Consider the following 16,686-nt stretch of genomic DNA (forward strand, 5'->3'; position numbering starts at 1 on the left):
ATATATGTGGTTCAGTACCATTAGTTTGATTTGGTGTCTAGTTTAATTCTGTGGCTTATAGTACCAGCCACATCATTCTCTAATCTTGGATGTGTCTTATTAAGTGATATGGCAAACTGCATTAATAGGTAACATATCACTTCTCAATGTTTTTCAGAAATATTGAGAAAGTCTCGCTTTTAAAGGGAAAATGTGAATTTGCTGTGTATGTGTATAGAGCATTCAGACCCCTTAATATTTTCTTAATATTGTTCATTTACAGCCTTACACTAAAATAGAAACTTTTTTTTCTTATAAATCTACCTTTCACTAAAATACTCCATAGTGGAAAAGCAAACTTGTGTAAAAGTCTTAGTTTAAAATTTAAAATGTAAAGTGTCATTTGCAAAGGTATTTAGACACGTTGCTGTAACACTGGAAACTGGTCAATTCTGGTAAGTTGATTGGACATGACTATGAAAAGCACACCTTTGTCTTAACTCCGCAGCTAATATCAGAGTGAAAACAAGTCACGAGATTAATTTCATTTGATCCATTTAGAGTAAGGCTATAACATAAACTCAGTGAAGAGGTCTGAATATTTTCAAATGCACTGGATATAATTGGAATTAGATGTCTAAGGAGAGGTAATGATTTGAGCTGATACAGAAAATAATATTTGAAATGACCAATTCTGAATGATTTTGGGGAATGGTAAAGACACAGAAAACCACTTCTCATGCCTGGGGTTGCTCTGTTGCTCTGGGTATGAGTGTAAATAAGACATGGAGGTCATGTAATACAGAGCGAATTTACCTAACCTATTTGTTTTTATTTTTGAAAAAAATAAAAGTTGGTGTCATTTAATATTTCAGCACTTTTTATAGTCAGTTTTATTCTTACATCAAACTGACTAGAACATAACCACACAGGTTTTCATGTTCAAGAGAGAAAATGAGACAAGCACACCAAGTTTCATGTGAAAAAAAATTATTATGGTTCCTATTTAATTTAAGTAAAAATTTATCACAAGGATTAAATGATACATTTCCCATAGGTCAGTTGATAATCAGTTGATATGTTGATAAACCTATCAACATAGGTTTAGTGATGTTTCATTTTTAAAGATTTCAATCACGATGTGAAAGAAAATGCTTACTGAAGTGCACAGAAAACCAACAGTGAGAGTGATTAGTTACTTTTTACAATGTATGCAACACATTTCTAGTAATGTTGGAAATGTTGGAAATGGTGACATGTACTATGAGATGAAAGCTGTGGTGAAGCTTCATGTCCTCCTCACAGTGCTGTGCAGTGAAACGCAGGAGGAAGGACTGCCCTCATGAGGACACTGCTGATACTCAGGGATACACCACAAGCTTTTACATTTCTAAATCCTACAACATTTTAGAATTCATTTGAGATTAAATGTCCACACACACTAACAGTGCTCCAGGTCTGAGTGGCAGGGGAGAAGAAGCTTAGTGACTTATGCAGGATTCTCATTTCCCTTCTCTCTAATGCAACCTCTGATTCTTAGAAAGTAAATTAATTAGAGCTATTAAAACATACCAGATATCATTTACTGATTCAAACTCAATCATAGCTTGACATGAGAACTCAATTCATCAAAAAAAAAAAAGTTACAAATTGTACCTTGATTTATTTCAGTATTCAGTATAGCTTTGATTCTACAGCCCAACAAATCGTAAACCTCGTCAATCTGGCAACCCGGATATGTTTGGTTTAATTGTAAATGAGGCCCCTAGAGGGCAACAGCGGTGCACCCACGGCCCCAGGACAGCGGTTCACCTGCCTGTCACCTCCATTTTTCTCTGAATAATATGTGACCAAGCAAAAAAAATAAATAAATAAATAAAATAAATAAATAAATAAATGTCGCAAAGTATAAGATCAGTTGACAAGTGGTTCCTAAAGGAATGTAGTAGGATATGATTAATAATAATAATAATAATAATAATAAAAGAAATTCTGTTGCACGCCTTATGAATGGAAGACAAACAGAGGAATAAGCCATTTCCCCACCGCCACAGTTAAACCACAGTGGCTTAAAACTGTAAAACCAGTTTCTATTGGACAATCCCAGTGTGTTTGAGCTAACGTGTTTACACTGGCTCCGTTTCCAAGGCAACGGAACGCTGTCCCGCCCCTCACGGCGCGTGCTTTTTTTCTTTTCTTTTTCCCCACTTCAATCACAGTGTTCGCGCGAGGGCCAAAACAACCCGTTATTAAGTAAATTGGTTTAAAAAAAATAGTACAGTAACTTTCTTCCTAACTATTGAAGTATTTTCTGAACTTTCCGCCAGGTTTGAAACTGTTCAGGGACAACATGTTTGAAGAAGAAGAAGAAGATGAAGAAGGAGAAGAAGTTAACCCTCTGTTTTCTGAAGACGAAAGGGTGCAGTTTATGGGCGAGAAAATTTGCCAAATGTTAAAAGTCAGTACAGAGTCCTGGAACAAGTTCGTGATTATGGAGGAAAACCAAACCCTTCTCACTGCCTACTTTGAGGCACGAGTTAAGTTTTTGTTTTTCACTTCTGCCTCGTCAGCTGTCCTCACTGTTTCCTCTGAGGTGAGTGTGTGTGACCTGTGCTGCCTCAGTGTGTGTTTACTGGGAGAAAACATGCAGCCTGTAGGCATCCTAGTGTTGCTCTGCCTGCACCCTGTGTACCCTCTACACTGTTAAAAAAAAAGTCTGTGGATTTTATAGTCATTTGCCTGCAAACTGGGTTGCCAGTAAAGTACTGTAAATTTGACAGTAAACAACTCTAAAACATATTTACAGTAAACAAGTAAACAGCTGTAATATCCTACATAGTATACAGTTGGGGTCATAAGTATACATACACCCTGTAGAATCTGCAAAATGTTAATAATTTAAAAATAAGAGAGATCATAAAAATTGCATTTTGTTTTTTATTTAGTCCTGCCCTGAATAAGCTATTTCACATAACAGATGTTTACATGTAGTCCACAAGACACAATCATAACTGAATTTACACAAATGAACCAGTAAAAGTTTACATACGCTTGATTCTTAATGTTGGGAGTTGTTACCTGGATGAGCAACAGCTGTTTTTATGTTTTGTGATAGTTGTTCATGAGTCCCATGTTTGTCCTGCGCAGTTAAACTGTCCACTGTTCTTCTTAAAAAACTTCCAGGTCCTGCACATTCTGTGCTTTTCCAGCATCTTCTGCATATTTGACCCCTTTCCATCAGTGGCTATATGATATACAGATCCATCTTTTCACACTTAGGACAACTGAGGGATTCATGCACAACTATTATAAAAGGTTCAAACATTCACTGATGCTCAAGAAGGCAATAGAATACATTAAGATCCAGGGGGTGTAAACTTTTGAACAGGATGATCGGTATAATCATCAAATAATTTTTTTTATTCATTCATTTTATTCATTTTGCAGATTCTGCAAGGCATATGTAAACTTATGACCCCAACAATAAAATAACACATAATCCTGTACATTTGCCTGATGCAGGATACAACTGAGCTGAAGTTTAAGGGTCTTGCTTGAAGATCCAACCATGGCAATTTGGCACTGATAGGATTTGAACACACATTTGAATCCCCTCACGATGTGGTTGAATCAGTGGGCACTAGTTGAGCTAGTTGTGGTGGCTCAGTAGTTAAGGCTTTGTGTTACAGACTGTGTGTTCAAATCCCAGAATCACCATAACATTATTGTTGTAAATAGGTTTTACAGTTGTTTACTGTAAATTTTAAAGTACTATACTGGCAGCCCAGGTTGTCAGTAAATTACTGTAAAATTTACAGCATTTTTTTTTTTTACAGTGATTTATACTCTTGACTCTTACTGCTAAGTAACGTGATGTTTTTCATGTGTGTTGTATGTACACAAGGTTTCTCTCTCTGATTGCAAGAGGTTGTATGTTCTCAAGAAGGAAAATGTGCCCATCCTTTCTGAAAACTGCAGGAACATTCTGCTCTTTGGCGTGCTGTCACCGTCCCTGCTTCTACAGCTGTCAACCAGTGTGGACAAGGTAATGGACTCTTACAAGGAAATCCTGCTAATATCAAATGCAGGTAGCAGGTAGTGCCTCAAAACTCCAGGGTCCCGGGTTTGATCCTGAGCTCAGGTGACATTTGTCTGGATGTACTCCCAGTGTTTGTATGGATTCTCCAGATTCCTTCCACCTCTCAAAAAATATGCCAGTAGGTGGATTAGCTAAGATAAATTGTCCCTGGGTGTGAATACATCCAGGGTGTATTCCTGCTTCTTGGCCAGTGTCCCACCATGGATCCACCCTGACCAGGATAAAGGATCTACTGAAAGTGAGATTTGAATAAAATCTTAAGATCTCACAGGTTATCAGCACTGATCAAGGCTTCCAAGGACCTTGGTGCAAATATTATTTATAGTCTATTTTTAGGTTTGAAATCTACCAGCAGGCTGCATTTATATGAATGTCTGAGTCACCTCTCAGTATCAGACAGATCTTTCCATGCATAATATGTCAATGTTTTATGTCAAGGTCTGCCTGCCACTTTTGTCAAACAAGGAAAATCATCAGCTGTGGCCAAATGTGATATCCCAGGATGTAACACGACACATAGAGAATTTATCAAACAAGGTCTCTGTGGTTAAAGGACAAGTCTGTGGGAAAACTGTGCTTCCTGTGCCGGTAGTGACAGAGAGGATAGAAGACTGTCCAGAAGCATCCATCAGTCTGTAAGATGGAGTTTTATACTTGAATACATTATGTATACTGATGTATGTGATATTAATACACATACAGCACACTTTATACAGTATTCTTTCCAGTTAACAATAACATATTCCTTTAATTTCACAATTTCAGTCAGGGCTGTCATGACAGGAGAGCAGTGATGCATGCAGTTGAGTCCATGGTCATTAACTGGGCCCATCTGATACAAAAAGTCTTAAAAGAAGATTCTGCTGAGCTCATCTTAAAAGGGCTGAACCCAGGACCAAGCACTGAATTGGACTTCTGGAGGTCGAGAAAAAACAACATAGAAAACATTCATGAACAGGTTTGTGTACCTATGAGCATTTGTACATCTTTTACACATGTAATTCATTAGTAATGATGTAATTGATTTATGTGGCTATAAGTGTCCTATTCTCAGCTTCAGAGTACAGCTATTCAGAAGATGGTGAGAATCCTGGAAGTGGCAGACAGCAGCTATTACCCATCTTTCAGAGCACTTACAGAAGAGGTCTATGATGGTAATTAAGTTTAATTTTACTTGGACTTTTTATCAATGCGTGATGGTCTGTTACAACAAGCCTGTGCAGGTAGTGTAGCAAAATAACCTATAATCTTGAACATATCTTTTTTGCTAGGCGGCACAGTTGCCATTTCACAGCTCCAGCTCCTGATCTTGGGTTTCTGTCTGTGCATGTTCTTCCCATGTCCATGTGGGTTTTCTCTGGGTTAAGCGCTTTCCTCCCACCTTGAAAAAACATACCAGTGGGTGGATTGGCTACTCTAAATTGCCCCTAGGTGTGAATGAGTGTGTGTGTGCGTGTATGTGTGTGTGTGTGAGCATGGTGCCCAACGATGAATTGGCATCCCATTCAGGATGTATTCCCCCTTCAACCCAGGTGTTCACAGGATAGGCTCTAGATCCCTGCAACCCTGACCAGGAAAAAACCCTTACTGAACACGAATGAGTGAATATCTTTTTTGCATATCTGACACTGAGTAAATGTGATCTCTCTCTTACATTTTTTTATTTGAAGCATTACAGGAAGCAAGAGATGTGGATCTTCACCTGCAGCAGCTTCAGCCAGTCTTGTCTTATTTTGAAAAAGAGGAATTCTCATCCATCCACCAATTCATATCTCCACTCTTTCATGTTATCTTTCTGGTTTGGACTCATTGCTCATTTTACCGCCAGCCTGCTCGCATTGTAGTGCTGTTGCAGGAGCTGTGCAACCTCCTCATTCAGCAGGTAATAATGATGGAGATTAAGATTTGAATAGGATTGGACTGCCATTTGACATTAGCATTAAATTTACTCAAATGATCCAAGAAGGAACATAGTGATGTTTTACAACAGACCATCTGTCTTTAACATCTCAAGTAGGCTTTGTTCAGCGTTAATGGCACTTCTCTCCTTTCCTTCAACCAGGCTAACTCATACCTGTCTGGAGAGGAGCTGCTACGAGGAGAGACAGAGGAGACACTGGAGAAGCTTCAGGCTGTTATGAAGCTTATTAGATGTTTTAAAGAGACGTTCCATACCTACAGAGAGAAGGTGGCCACCTGGGCCAGCTCCAGAGGCATACGCAAGTGCTGGGACTTTCCATCTGCTTTGGTCTTTAGTCGCTTTGACTGTTTCACAGCTCGAGTGCTACAGTTAGAGGTGGGACACATTTCTGGTTTTGGTTATAGATTAATGGTACATTGGCTTTAAGGTCCATTTCTAAATTAATCACAATAAATTAAATCGATGTGTACATTGCAGGATCTTTTCTTCACCATGGTCAAGTTACAAAAAATGGAGAAGGTTATTTTCGGTGGAATCAAGGGAAGAATGTACACTGAACAGGTTTTTCTAATGCACTCGGAGTTTCAGCAGCTCTGCAAAGGAATCATGGACAGTGAATATGATCCTTTAGATTTGACATCCAAGGTACGCTTTTACAACCAGTGAAGAGTTTGTTGAAAGTGTCATAAAATGTAGTGATTTCATGTTAGAGTTAGAGTTGGATGAGGTCATCTAGGAAGAGGCAGGTAATACAGCCTCACCTGATAAGATATGGTGTAAAGTTTGCAACGTGTGAGCATCTGTTCCATGGTGATATGTTGGTTTATTATGGTAGTAACACAGTGATGACAGTTATTGAAAGAGTCCTGTCCAGGAAAGATAAAATATGCTAATCCTTGGAGATGAATATCTTTCTTCAATATTTATTCTGAGAAACTAGATTTTCTTTACTCTATTAATGTTGTATCAGAAGATATTAGAATTGGTATTGCATATAATTCCAAGAGAGTTGGTAAATATCCAAAGTTTATTATGTTAAGCCACACAGAAATTAAATGCTTTTTCTCTCCTTTTCATGTGAAGGATTTTGACGAGGATTATACAAATTTTAAAGAAAACGTGACACACTATGATAGACGGCTTGGCAACATCCTTTGCCTTGCCTATAAAGACTGTTCAGGATTGGAATCTATTTTCAAAGTAAGTTTCTATCACTGGTCACTTACAAAAACAAAAATTATGTGTAAACGTTGACACTTTTGTTTTTGTTCATAGCTGCTAGCTGTGTTTCGACCTTTCATGGACAGAGGGATCATTAAGGAAACATTCACCCCCAATTTCACCAAACTGATGCGCCTTTTTGGTGTTGAGCTGGAAACGTGTAAATACCTACTTGACTCTCAACGAGAGCAGGTATCAGTCTTATTCCTGACCTCTTATAGTACAATAGGTCATATACACTCACTGAGCACTTTATTAGGAACACCTGTACACCTACTCATTCATGCAATTATCTAATCAGCCAATCGTGTGGCAGCAGTGCAGTGCATAAAAACATACAGTAATGGGCCAGCAGCTTCGTATCATTTTCACATCAACCATCAGAATGGGGAAAAATGTGATCTCAGTGATTTTGACCATGGCATGATTGTTGGTGCCAGAAGGGCTGGTTTGTGTATTTCTATAACTGCTGATCTCCTGGGATTTTCACACACAGCAGTCTCTTGAGTTTACGCAGAATGATGCAATAAAGAAAAAACAGCAGTTTTGCCTTGTCGATGAGAGAGGTTAACGGAGAATGACCAGACTGGTGTGAGCTGACAGAAAGGCTACAGTAACTCAGATAACCACTCTGTACAATTGTGGTCAGCAGAAAAGCATCACAGAATGCACAACATGTTGAACCTTGAGGCGGATGGGCTACAACATCAGAAGGCCACGTTGGATTTCCCTTCTGTCAACCAAGAACAGAAAGCTGAGGCTGCAGTGGGCACAGGCCACAGTTGAAGACTGGAAAAACGTAGCCTGGTCTGATGAATCTCGATTTCTGCTGAGGTACACAGATGGTAGGGTCAGAATTTGGCACCAACAACATGGACCCAGCTTGCCTTGTGTCAACATTCCAGGCTGGTGGAGGTGGTGTAATGGTGTGGGGAATGTTTTCTTAGCACACTTTGGGCCTGTTTACACCAATCAATCATCACTTGAATGCCACAGCCTATTTGAGAATTGTTGCTGACCATGTGCATCCCTTCATGGCCACAATTTATCCATCTTCTAATGGCTACTTCTAGCATGATAATGCACCATGTCACAAAGCAGAAGTCATCTCAAACTGGTTTCATGAACATGACAAAGAGTTCAGTTCTTCAGTGGCCTTCCCAGTCACCGGATCTGTATCCAAGAGAACACATTTGGGATGTGGTAGAACTACCCAGTATTAGTATAGTGTTCCTATTAAAGTGCTCAGTGAGTGTATATTACTAACAATAGTGCCTAATATTAGACATTATGAGCTTATGAGAAGAGCTGTTATTGTTTGGTGTTTGTCTCCAGAGGAAGAATTTTAAAGCTATAGTGGGTAAGAACATGCCTGCCATGTCTGGTGCTTTGACATGGGCCAAAATGCTGAGAAACAGAATCGAGAACCTGTGGGAGAATTTCCAATTTGCACTTGACATGTAAGTTTTTTCAAATACCAAAGTCCTGAATGGCATTTGCAATATTTTATGGAAAAAAATCACATTTGCTTGCTGTTTTAAGTTATTGTATAAATTGCAATGATAACTAATGAAGGAATGCTGCATTACTTACCTTCTAGGACTTTGGAAGTAGCAGACATGACTTTATTATATCATAAATACATGGAGATGTCCTCACTGCTGGATGAGTATGAAAAAGATGTGTACTCAGAATGGTGCAGTAATGTTGAACAGGTCTGCCAGCTGAACCTTGACCAACCCCTAATAAAGAGAGATTTAATTTCTGGTTTCCTATCAGTGAACTTCAATCAAGAGGTACAGCACATTATTATAGTACATCAGAGTACTAACCTGTTGTTTTAACTTGAGTTATGGTTATGTCAGGTTGATCATTTAAACAAACAAACAAATAAATGAATGGATCTTATCTTGTAACCTTAGCTGTTAGCTGTCCTGAGGGATGTCAGACATCTTCGGATGTTGGACCAGACCAGTATCCCTTGTGCTGCCTTAGAGCTATATGAGAAGAGAGACATGTTTCTCACGGTTTGTGATGATTCTTCTGACTTTGAAGAAAGTGATTCATTGTGGTCATCTGTAGATACTGTCTTTCCTGTGACTTTCTTGTAATCAGTCAGTACTCAATGAGACTTTTCCCTTTATTCCATTTCCTCTATAGTGCGTGAGTAGTTTGCAGTTATTAGTCCAGCTGTACAACAAGGTACGGCACATGGCTGTTGATGCTGAGGTTTCCCTTATGAAAGCTGAGCTAGAGGTCATAGACAAGCAACTGTATCAGGCTGAGACTGATCTGACATGGCAAGACCAAGGCTGCTTGAACTATATCTGCCAGGTGAAAGACATGGTGTATAAAATGGAGCGCAAGCTTCAAAAATCCAAAGACAATGTTGAGATGATTAAGGAGCTGATGAAGGGATGGAGCAAGCAACCAATTTTCTGCAGGAAGGACAGCAAGAAAGACACACTGCTGATGCTGGAGGACAGAGCAGCAAGAGTGGCAAAGAAATACAGCAGCATCAGGAAAGATGGCGAGACCATACACAGTCTGTTACAGGTAGGAGTGTATTCACAGGTGTGGCAACGTTATAGTTTATGCTACATTGTTCCTATATTATAAAATGTATTCATGTTTCCTCTAACTTGCCATTTATACATAGAATGTTTGTTTTATTCGTTACAGGAGAACAAAAACCTCTATACAGCAGATGATGATTCAGAGGCATGGAAGGAGTATGTGGAATATGTGGATGAAATGGTAGTGGAAGGCTTTTTCAATGCCATCAATTACTCTTTAGAGTTCTTTGTTAACAACATGGAAGGCTCAGTGAGACAGGCTCCGTTGTTAGAGGCTCAGATGGTGCTTAGCGCGTCTGAGATCGTTTTCAGACCCTCTCTGGACATTGGTGCAGGAGATGGCCTTTATGAGTTAGTCGAGGGACTGTTGCAGGACGTGTTCCAAATGTCCACTCAAATCAAAAGGGTGGCACCTCATCTGGATATGAAAGACTATCAGGTCAATATTATTTATCTTTTTTTTTTTTCACAAAAAAATGTTTTGGTTGCACATGTTCATGCATTATACAGCAGTGATTTAATGTCATACTAATGTGAATCCTTAAATGAATGAATGTCTAATGTTCATTGGTAGGTTGATATGGATGATATGCTGGATCTCTTAGACCTAAGACAGGAAGTGATGGAGCGAGTGAAAGATGTGATCGTGAGAGTCTCCCAGTATCAGAGCTCATTTGAAAACTACACACACCTGTGGCTGGATGATCGGAGTGAGTTTCTCAAGCAGTTTCTCCTATATGGTCAGGCTCTGACAACTGAATACGTGGAAGCATATGGGGAGGCTATAGATTTACCAGAGAATCCACCCACAACTGACAAGTTCAAAGAACAGGTAAACCTTCATATTTTTCATACTTTTCTTAACAGATTAAAATGTTTAAAACATGTATTATATATATAATTTTCTTATACAGATTGACCATTATGAAGAACTGTATGTACAAGTGAGCAAGCTTGAGGACTGGCGAGTATTTGACGGCTGGTTCAGGGTGGATATCCGCTCATTTAAGATGAGTCTTTTAAACACAATTAAAAAATGGAGCTGGATGTTCAAGGAGCACCTCATATCATACGTCACAGAAAAGTGAGAAGAAACCTAACTGTGTTTCCATTGAAAGTGAATACATAGTACACTTCAATAGATGTAAATTAAAAGAATATAAGTACTTTAAGTACTTTAAAGTGTTCTCAAGACTGTCATCTGACGGATTTGCTGTTATTTTATTTCTGAAACTACAGTATACCCAGACATTATGTTGTAGACTTCTACATAGAACCTTTAAGGGTCCCCTCTGAGAGACAAACCAGAGAACCCTTTAAACTTGAAGTGATATTATGAGTGATATTAATCTCCCACTCTTTTCTGACATGCTTGTCTTTATTTGCTGGTTGGTAATTTCTCTGCAGTATTACAGACCTTGAGGAGTTTATCCTCAGGGTTGACTCAGGGCTAAGAGAGCCAATGAAGAGTGGAGATTACCAGGCCCTGGTACAGGTGATGGGCTGCCTGCTGGCTGTCAGATCCAGACAGCCCAGTACAGACCAGATGTTCGATCCACTCACAGCTGTGGTCAGCCTGCTGCAGCAGTATGGAGAAACACTCCCTGACCATATCTACACTCAGCTAGAGGTGGCAATCTTCATATGCCTATGGTATTTCTAATATAATATTAGGATGGTTTTAGGTTTATTACCAGAACCAGATTAGATCACTTATGTGAACCAATATGAGTGCAGAGGTATCCTGGAGCCTTGGTTCACGCTGCAGTGATTAGATTTTTTCAGATTTGTGTAGTAGATCTTGAAGTATTTGTCATAGACAGATTTTCTTTTCTTTGTTAAGGAGTTACCTGAGAGATGGAATAGCATTAAGAAGCTGGCTTGGTCAGTGAAACACGAGGTTGCTCCTCTTCAGAATGCAGAGGTGGCAGTCATACGCAGGAAGTATGGGGCCTTTGAGGTATGTGATGATTTTTAAAAAAAATCAAAAATATGATTAAAGTGAAATAAACAGAATGTCTATTCAAAAAATTCCTTTTATGATTTTAATTATCTTCTGTGCAAATGATACATCATTAACAGACTTTTTCACTCTCTCTTACTTCTTGCTGATTTATGTCACTCCTGGCAGATAAAGCTGCATCAGTTTGAAGTGAAGTTTAGAATGGAAGCTCCTCTTTACTGCAACACAGAGAGCCCTTACACTCAACTAGATAATGTACTGCATTTCCTGTTTTTAGTTTACTTAAAAAATTATTGTAATCATCTTTATTACACCAACACTTCTGAATATTCCTTTGCACATTGACTTTGCCCTGCCTTTGTGTCATGGTTCCTTAGTGGCACAGCGAGATGGTAAGACTAGAGCAGGAGGCGGCGATGCTGCAAGAGTCCTGCAAGCTGTTTGAAGTGAGCAGCCCAGATTTCAGGCAGCTCAGGCTCTGTCAGAGACAGATCTTTGTCTTAAAGCAGCTCTGGGACCTGCTGCTGTGTGCTCAGGTTATTCAATCACATTCATTTCAGCTGTGCTATTAATAATATTCCATAGCTGTGACTTCATTCTTTAGAATTGTATACAAAACTGCGTACAGCTTCTGCAGATATATTGTGCTTGTTGTATTTGTATTCTGTGGTGTAATATGTCTACTGTGAGCATCCTTTCAATTTTATCTTTCTCCACAGAGTATTATAGATGTCTGGAAGGAGACACATTGGAGAGAAATTAACGTGGATCAGATGGATGCAGAACTGAAGAGGTTTGCAAAAGTGAGAGATTCTTCTTTGGAATTTTCCCATTTGCATTAATAATCAGCAATAATCTGTATTTTATTAGAGAGACTGTGCAGCTAGCTTATCGGAAAATAAGATAAAATACATTTTATTAATCCTCAAAGGGAAATTCAGTTGTTCCATCATAGTATTGTGTATGGTGCAATGTGCAGTATAGTTAAACAGTAAAAAGAAAAAATTAAAACAAAACATAAAATTAACTGAAATAAATTAAAAATAAATGATTATCTTTGGTAAGTGGAAATTAATGACAACTAAGGCGTCAAAACTACAGACCGATTATCCTATGATGAAACATTTCTGTCCTGATAGGATGATCTCTTCCAGTATGTCTACATCCACAGGGCACAAAGGTTTAGCTGAATGTTTTGATGAGTATGAAAATGATGTAAATAATATGCTTTAGTCTTCACAGTCACCAGGTCTCATCCCTACTGAACACGTATGGGAGATTTTTGACTTGTGTTTTAGACATCATTATCAAAACACTAAGTGAGGGAATATCTTTTGGAAGTGTTCATCTCACCAGTACAATTCCAGATAATCTCTGCTGAGTCTTATTAAAGCTGTTCTGGTGGCTCATGGTGGCCCAGTACCTGACTAAAACGCTTGCTTTTTTCCTTTAATTTGTCACCCATGTGTATATATGGGATATTCTATGTTAAAGATGGATTTTGTTTGGACAGTGTCTTAAATCTGTTTTTCTCAGTCTTGGTTCTGGAGTGTGCCAGCTCAGTAAATTCAAACTCAGGAAATCTGAATCTGATGTAGTATATAAGGAGGTAAAAGACCAAACTATGCAGAACAGCAAGTACTCTGTGACTGGTGAAATTCTTTTGGGAAGAATTTATGAATTTGATACCCAATGCATTTCTACACTCCAGGAAATGCAGAGTCTTGATAAAGATGCCCGGGGTTGGGATGTGTATGTTGGACTGGACCATGCATTGAAAGATTTGCTGACTGCGCTACGGGCTGTGACTCAGCTACAGAACTCTGCTATGAGAGAGCGACACTGGGCACAGCTGGCTACGGCCATGAGGGTTAGTGAATTGTAGAAATGGGTGTATTGAAAATAATAATATTGTAATATAAACTGCACAGTTAGTAGCTGCAGTTTACAAAATTGTAACCTGTTAATTGTAGTCACTGATTGCGCTGACTACTAGTAAAATCTAGATTATACCAAGATTACAACAGTTAAAAGTGTGTTTTCTCAGGTTGACTTTACCGTGACGGAGAAAACAACCCTTGCAGACTTACTGACTCTGCAGCTACACATGTATGAAGAGGAGGTTCACAATACAGTGGCCAAAGCAGTGAAAGAGATGGCCATTGAAAAGGTTTCAGTTCACTACATATCTGCCTCAATAAAAGAGTTGTAGTAAAGAGTTGTCATTTTATATCTCCTCTTTCTCCATCAGGCGTTAAGTGAGATCAGTCAGACCTGGTCCCTGATGGAGTTTACTTATGAAGAGCACTTCCGTACCTCGACACCTGTGCTGAAGTGTGATGATGAACTCATTGAGAGGCTGGAAGATCATCAGGTATAAAAGTCTACGAAGGATATTAATGTGTAGTTATTACAAGAGTAACTATAGTTTTACTTAAGGAATATCTTGAATGTCATATATTCATCAGGATGCAGCACAGTATAAACTCTGTGTTTAGACGTTAAGCTGAAATGAAATGAGAGGTAATTTACATTATGGCTTGGCATATTTAACTAGCTTATCAGAAGCACTCTCAAGCGGTTGCCTGGAAATGAGTATTGTGTATAGGGCTTGTGTGCCTTCTCTGCTGCACTGAGACGAGGGTGGACAGATCTCCTATTGTCAGCCGCCTTCATTCAAACGTCTGATTTATGGTGTACAGACCACGCATTAGTGTCTTTATTCACAAGCTGCATGCGTAGGGGCCAGATCCAGCCAAGCACAATGCTGTTCACAATGAGTCAGCCGTATCTCAAAGTGCCTTACTCCCACATGGCCTAAAAAATTACAACAGGCCAAAGTTAACACTCAGCTCCAGGTTGTAGAAAATTGTAGAAAAAAAAAAGGCTTGCATCTTGGGTTGGTACTTTAGGCATAGCAAGCTTTTGTTTGGCTGTGGATGTGTGCAATGAATGTCAGATTGATTATTTTTAATCAGGATATTCAAAATTTAAAGGAAATGTACTGATGATCCTAGGCCACTCATCAAAATAATATATTATTCAGTCTCAGTAATGTCTGTACAGCACTGTGCATCATCCTGCTTAGTGTTTGTGTAATCTTTTCCCTCTCAGGTACAGTTGCAGGCCATGCTGCAGACTAAGCAGGTGGAGTTCTTCCACAGACAGGTGCTGGATCTGCAAGGCCAGCTAACACAGGCTGACACAGTGTTATTCGTCTGGTTGGAGGTGCAGAGGACATGGGCTTACCTGGAGAGCATCTTTATGGGCTCAGACGACATTCATCACCAGCTGCCTGAGGAGACACAGCGATTCCACACTATTGACACTGACTTTAAGGTGAATTCATGGGTTCTGCATTTTGCACAGATGCATTCTAAAGATGAACGAGTTGCAGAGAGCAATTCTAACTTCCAAAAGTGCGCACTGAGATGTCATGTAAGCAGGGGTGGAAAAGTACAGAGAAATTACGGTTAAGTGAAAGAGTAGATAATGTGTCAAATTTTTAGTTAAAAGTGGATGTGTCCAGCCAAAAATGTACTCAAGTGAAAGTAAATAAAGTTGCTACTTTTAAATATATTCAAGTATTAAAAAGTAAACATTTTTAACTGATGAAATTAAGTAATGTCATGTTTTTATGTATAAACTAACTTTTTGTTATCTAAACCTATTAGAAGCAACTACACGGTTTTGCCTAAAAACATCATCCAGTCTTTAAGTTTGTTATATGCATGACTAATGCTACATAGTTTGCTAATGAATTAATCAGTAATTTAAAAAAAAATCATTTAAAAAACCAATATTTACCATTAGCTAGAATACAAACTTGTTGCCTAGCCTAAATTAGCTAATGGATTCCATGCTAGTTCAGCCTGGCATTAGCAAAGAAAAAAACATGCTAACTTTGTTAAATATAGCCAGTTGACATTGGCAGATTAGCAAAACTTATCTTAAAATATTTTTTCAAATTAGCTGGAATTCATGTCTTCTAGGGAGACAAAGGAGTCACCTAATTTTATATGAGTCTTTGCTTTTATATGAGTCTATGCTTCAAAGACTCATATAAAATTGCTTACTACTTAAAAACTGGGTCCCTGGGGGACTTGTGGTTAGGCCCCTGCGCTCTCACCACTGTGGCCTGGGTTTGATTCCTGGCCAGGGAACCGTGTGCAACAGTATGCTCTCAGTGCTCGTCCCAAGCCCAGATAAAATTGGAGAGGGTTGCGTCAGGAAGGACATCCGACAAAAACTGTGGCGACCCCTAATGGGAGCAGCTGAAAGAGGAACAACAGCAACTTATTACTTAAAATCTACTTACTTTGCACTACATCATACTGAAACATTTTACTGAGATAAGGCCAGGGCTGCTCATCCTCAATTTCAACATTGCAGTCTGGCAGCTTATACATCTTTAAACACACTACGTTTTGTAGCATCAGAAGGTTATCGCAGATGAGGAAATGGCACAAATCTTGATTTCCTTGATTGCATGGTTTAAACTGAAATGGCTGGATGAGAGAAGACGAGACCTTTGAGATTTGTGAGGAGTACTTTGAACGTCTAAATAAAAATGTAGGGACTAAAAAGTAAGTTTTTTCTTGAAAATGTAATGAAATGTTCAATTTCAATAACAAAATATAGTTACTAAATTAATTTCCACCCCTGCATGTAAGGATCTAAAACATGTTCATTTTTTGTTTTAGTATAAATTGTCTTTTAAAATGTGTAATGAAACTGTCAGTCTTTAGCAAGTGACTGCAAAGTTTTTACCCCATTTAATGTGTGCTTAGGACCTAATGTTTAAAAGTGCTGAAACAAAGAATGTGATTGCTGCCACCAACAAGCCCCATCTTTTGGAGATACTTGAGGATTTGCAAATAAGGTTTGCCTAATGTAAATTGTATAGATATCTTTCAAAATTTCAAAA

The 16,686-nt window shown here is 38.7% G+C and overlaps 1 protein-coding gene across 1 annotated transcript in view; it reads left to right on the forward strand.

Annotated features, from left to right (window-relative positions):
• Positions 1-2,202: 2,202 nt before the first annotated feature.
• Positions 2,203-16,686, forward strand: part of LOC113542626 (dynein axonemal heavy chain 11) — a 54,355-nt gene continuing 39,871 nt past the window's right edge. The window contains exons 1-27 of the mRNA XM_053233805.1: positions 2,203-2,572; positions 3,884-4,024; positions 4,517-4,713; positions 4,844-5,036; positions 5,133-5,232; positions 5,749-5,960; positions 6,141-6,374; positions 6,477-6,644; positions 7,083-7,199; positions 7,275-7,412; positions 8,556-8,680; positions 8,821-9,016; positions 9,143-9,247; positions 9,381-9,776; positions 9,903-10,235; positions 10,371-10,628; positions 10,711-10,880; positions 11,204-11,426; positions 11,640-11,756; positions 11,928-12,014; positions 12,137-12,295; positions 12,479-12,562; positions 13,471-13,629; positions 13,807-13,929; positions 14,011-14,133; positions 14,874-15,098; positions 16,550-16,641. Coding sequence (XP_053089780.1) covers positions 2,330-2,572; positions 3,884-4,024; positions 4,517-4,713; positions 4,844-5,036; positions 5,133-5,232; positions 5,749-5,960; positions 6,141-6,374; positions 6,477-6,644; positions 7,083-7,199; positions 7,275-7,412; positions 8,556-8,680; positions 8,821-9,016; positions 9,143-9,247; positions 9,381-9,776; positions 9,903-10,235; positions 10,371-10,628; positions 10,711-10,880; positions 11,204-11,426; positions 11,640-11,756; positions 11,928-12,014; positions 12,137-12,295; positions 12,479-12,562; positions 13,471-13,629; positions 13,807-13,929; positions 14,011-14,133; positions 14,874-15,098; positions 16,550-16,641 — 4,718 coding nt within the window. The 5' untranslated portion in view covers positions 2,203-2,329. The remainder of the gene's footprint in view (positions 2,573-3,883; positions 4,025-4,516; positions 4,714-4,843; positions 5,037-5,132; positions 5,233-5,748; positions 5,961-6,140; positions 6,375-6,476; positions 6,645-7,082; positions 7,200-7,274; positions 7,413-8,555; positions 8,681-8,820; positions 9,017-9,142; positions 9,248-9,380; positions 9,777-9,902; positions 10,236-10,370; positions 10,629-10,710; positions 10,881-11,203; positions 11,427-11,639; positions 11,757-11,927; positions 12,015-12,136; positions 12,296-12,478; positions 12,563-13,470; positions 13,630-13,806; positions 13,930-14,010; positions 14,134-14,873; positions 15,099-16,549; positions 16,642-16,686) is intronic.

Source organism: Pangasianodon hypophthalmus, chromosome 1 (genome assembly GCF_027358585.1).
Source record: "Pangasianodon hypophthalmus isolate fPanHyp1 chromosome 1, fPanHyp1.pri, whole genome shotgun sequence".
NCBI lineage: Eukaryota > Metazoa > Chordata > Actinopteri > Siluriformes > Pangasiidae > Pangasianodon > Pangasianodon hypophthalmus.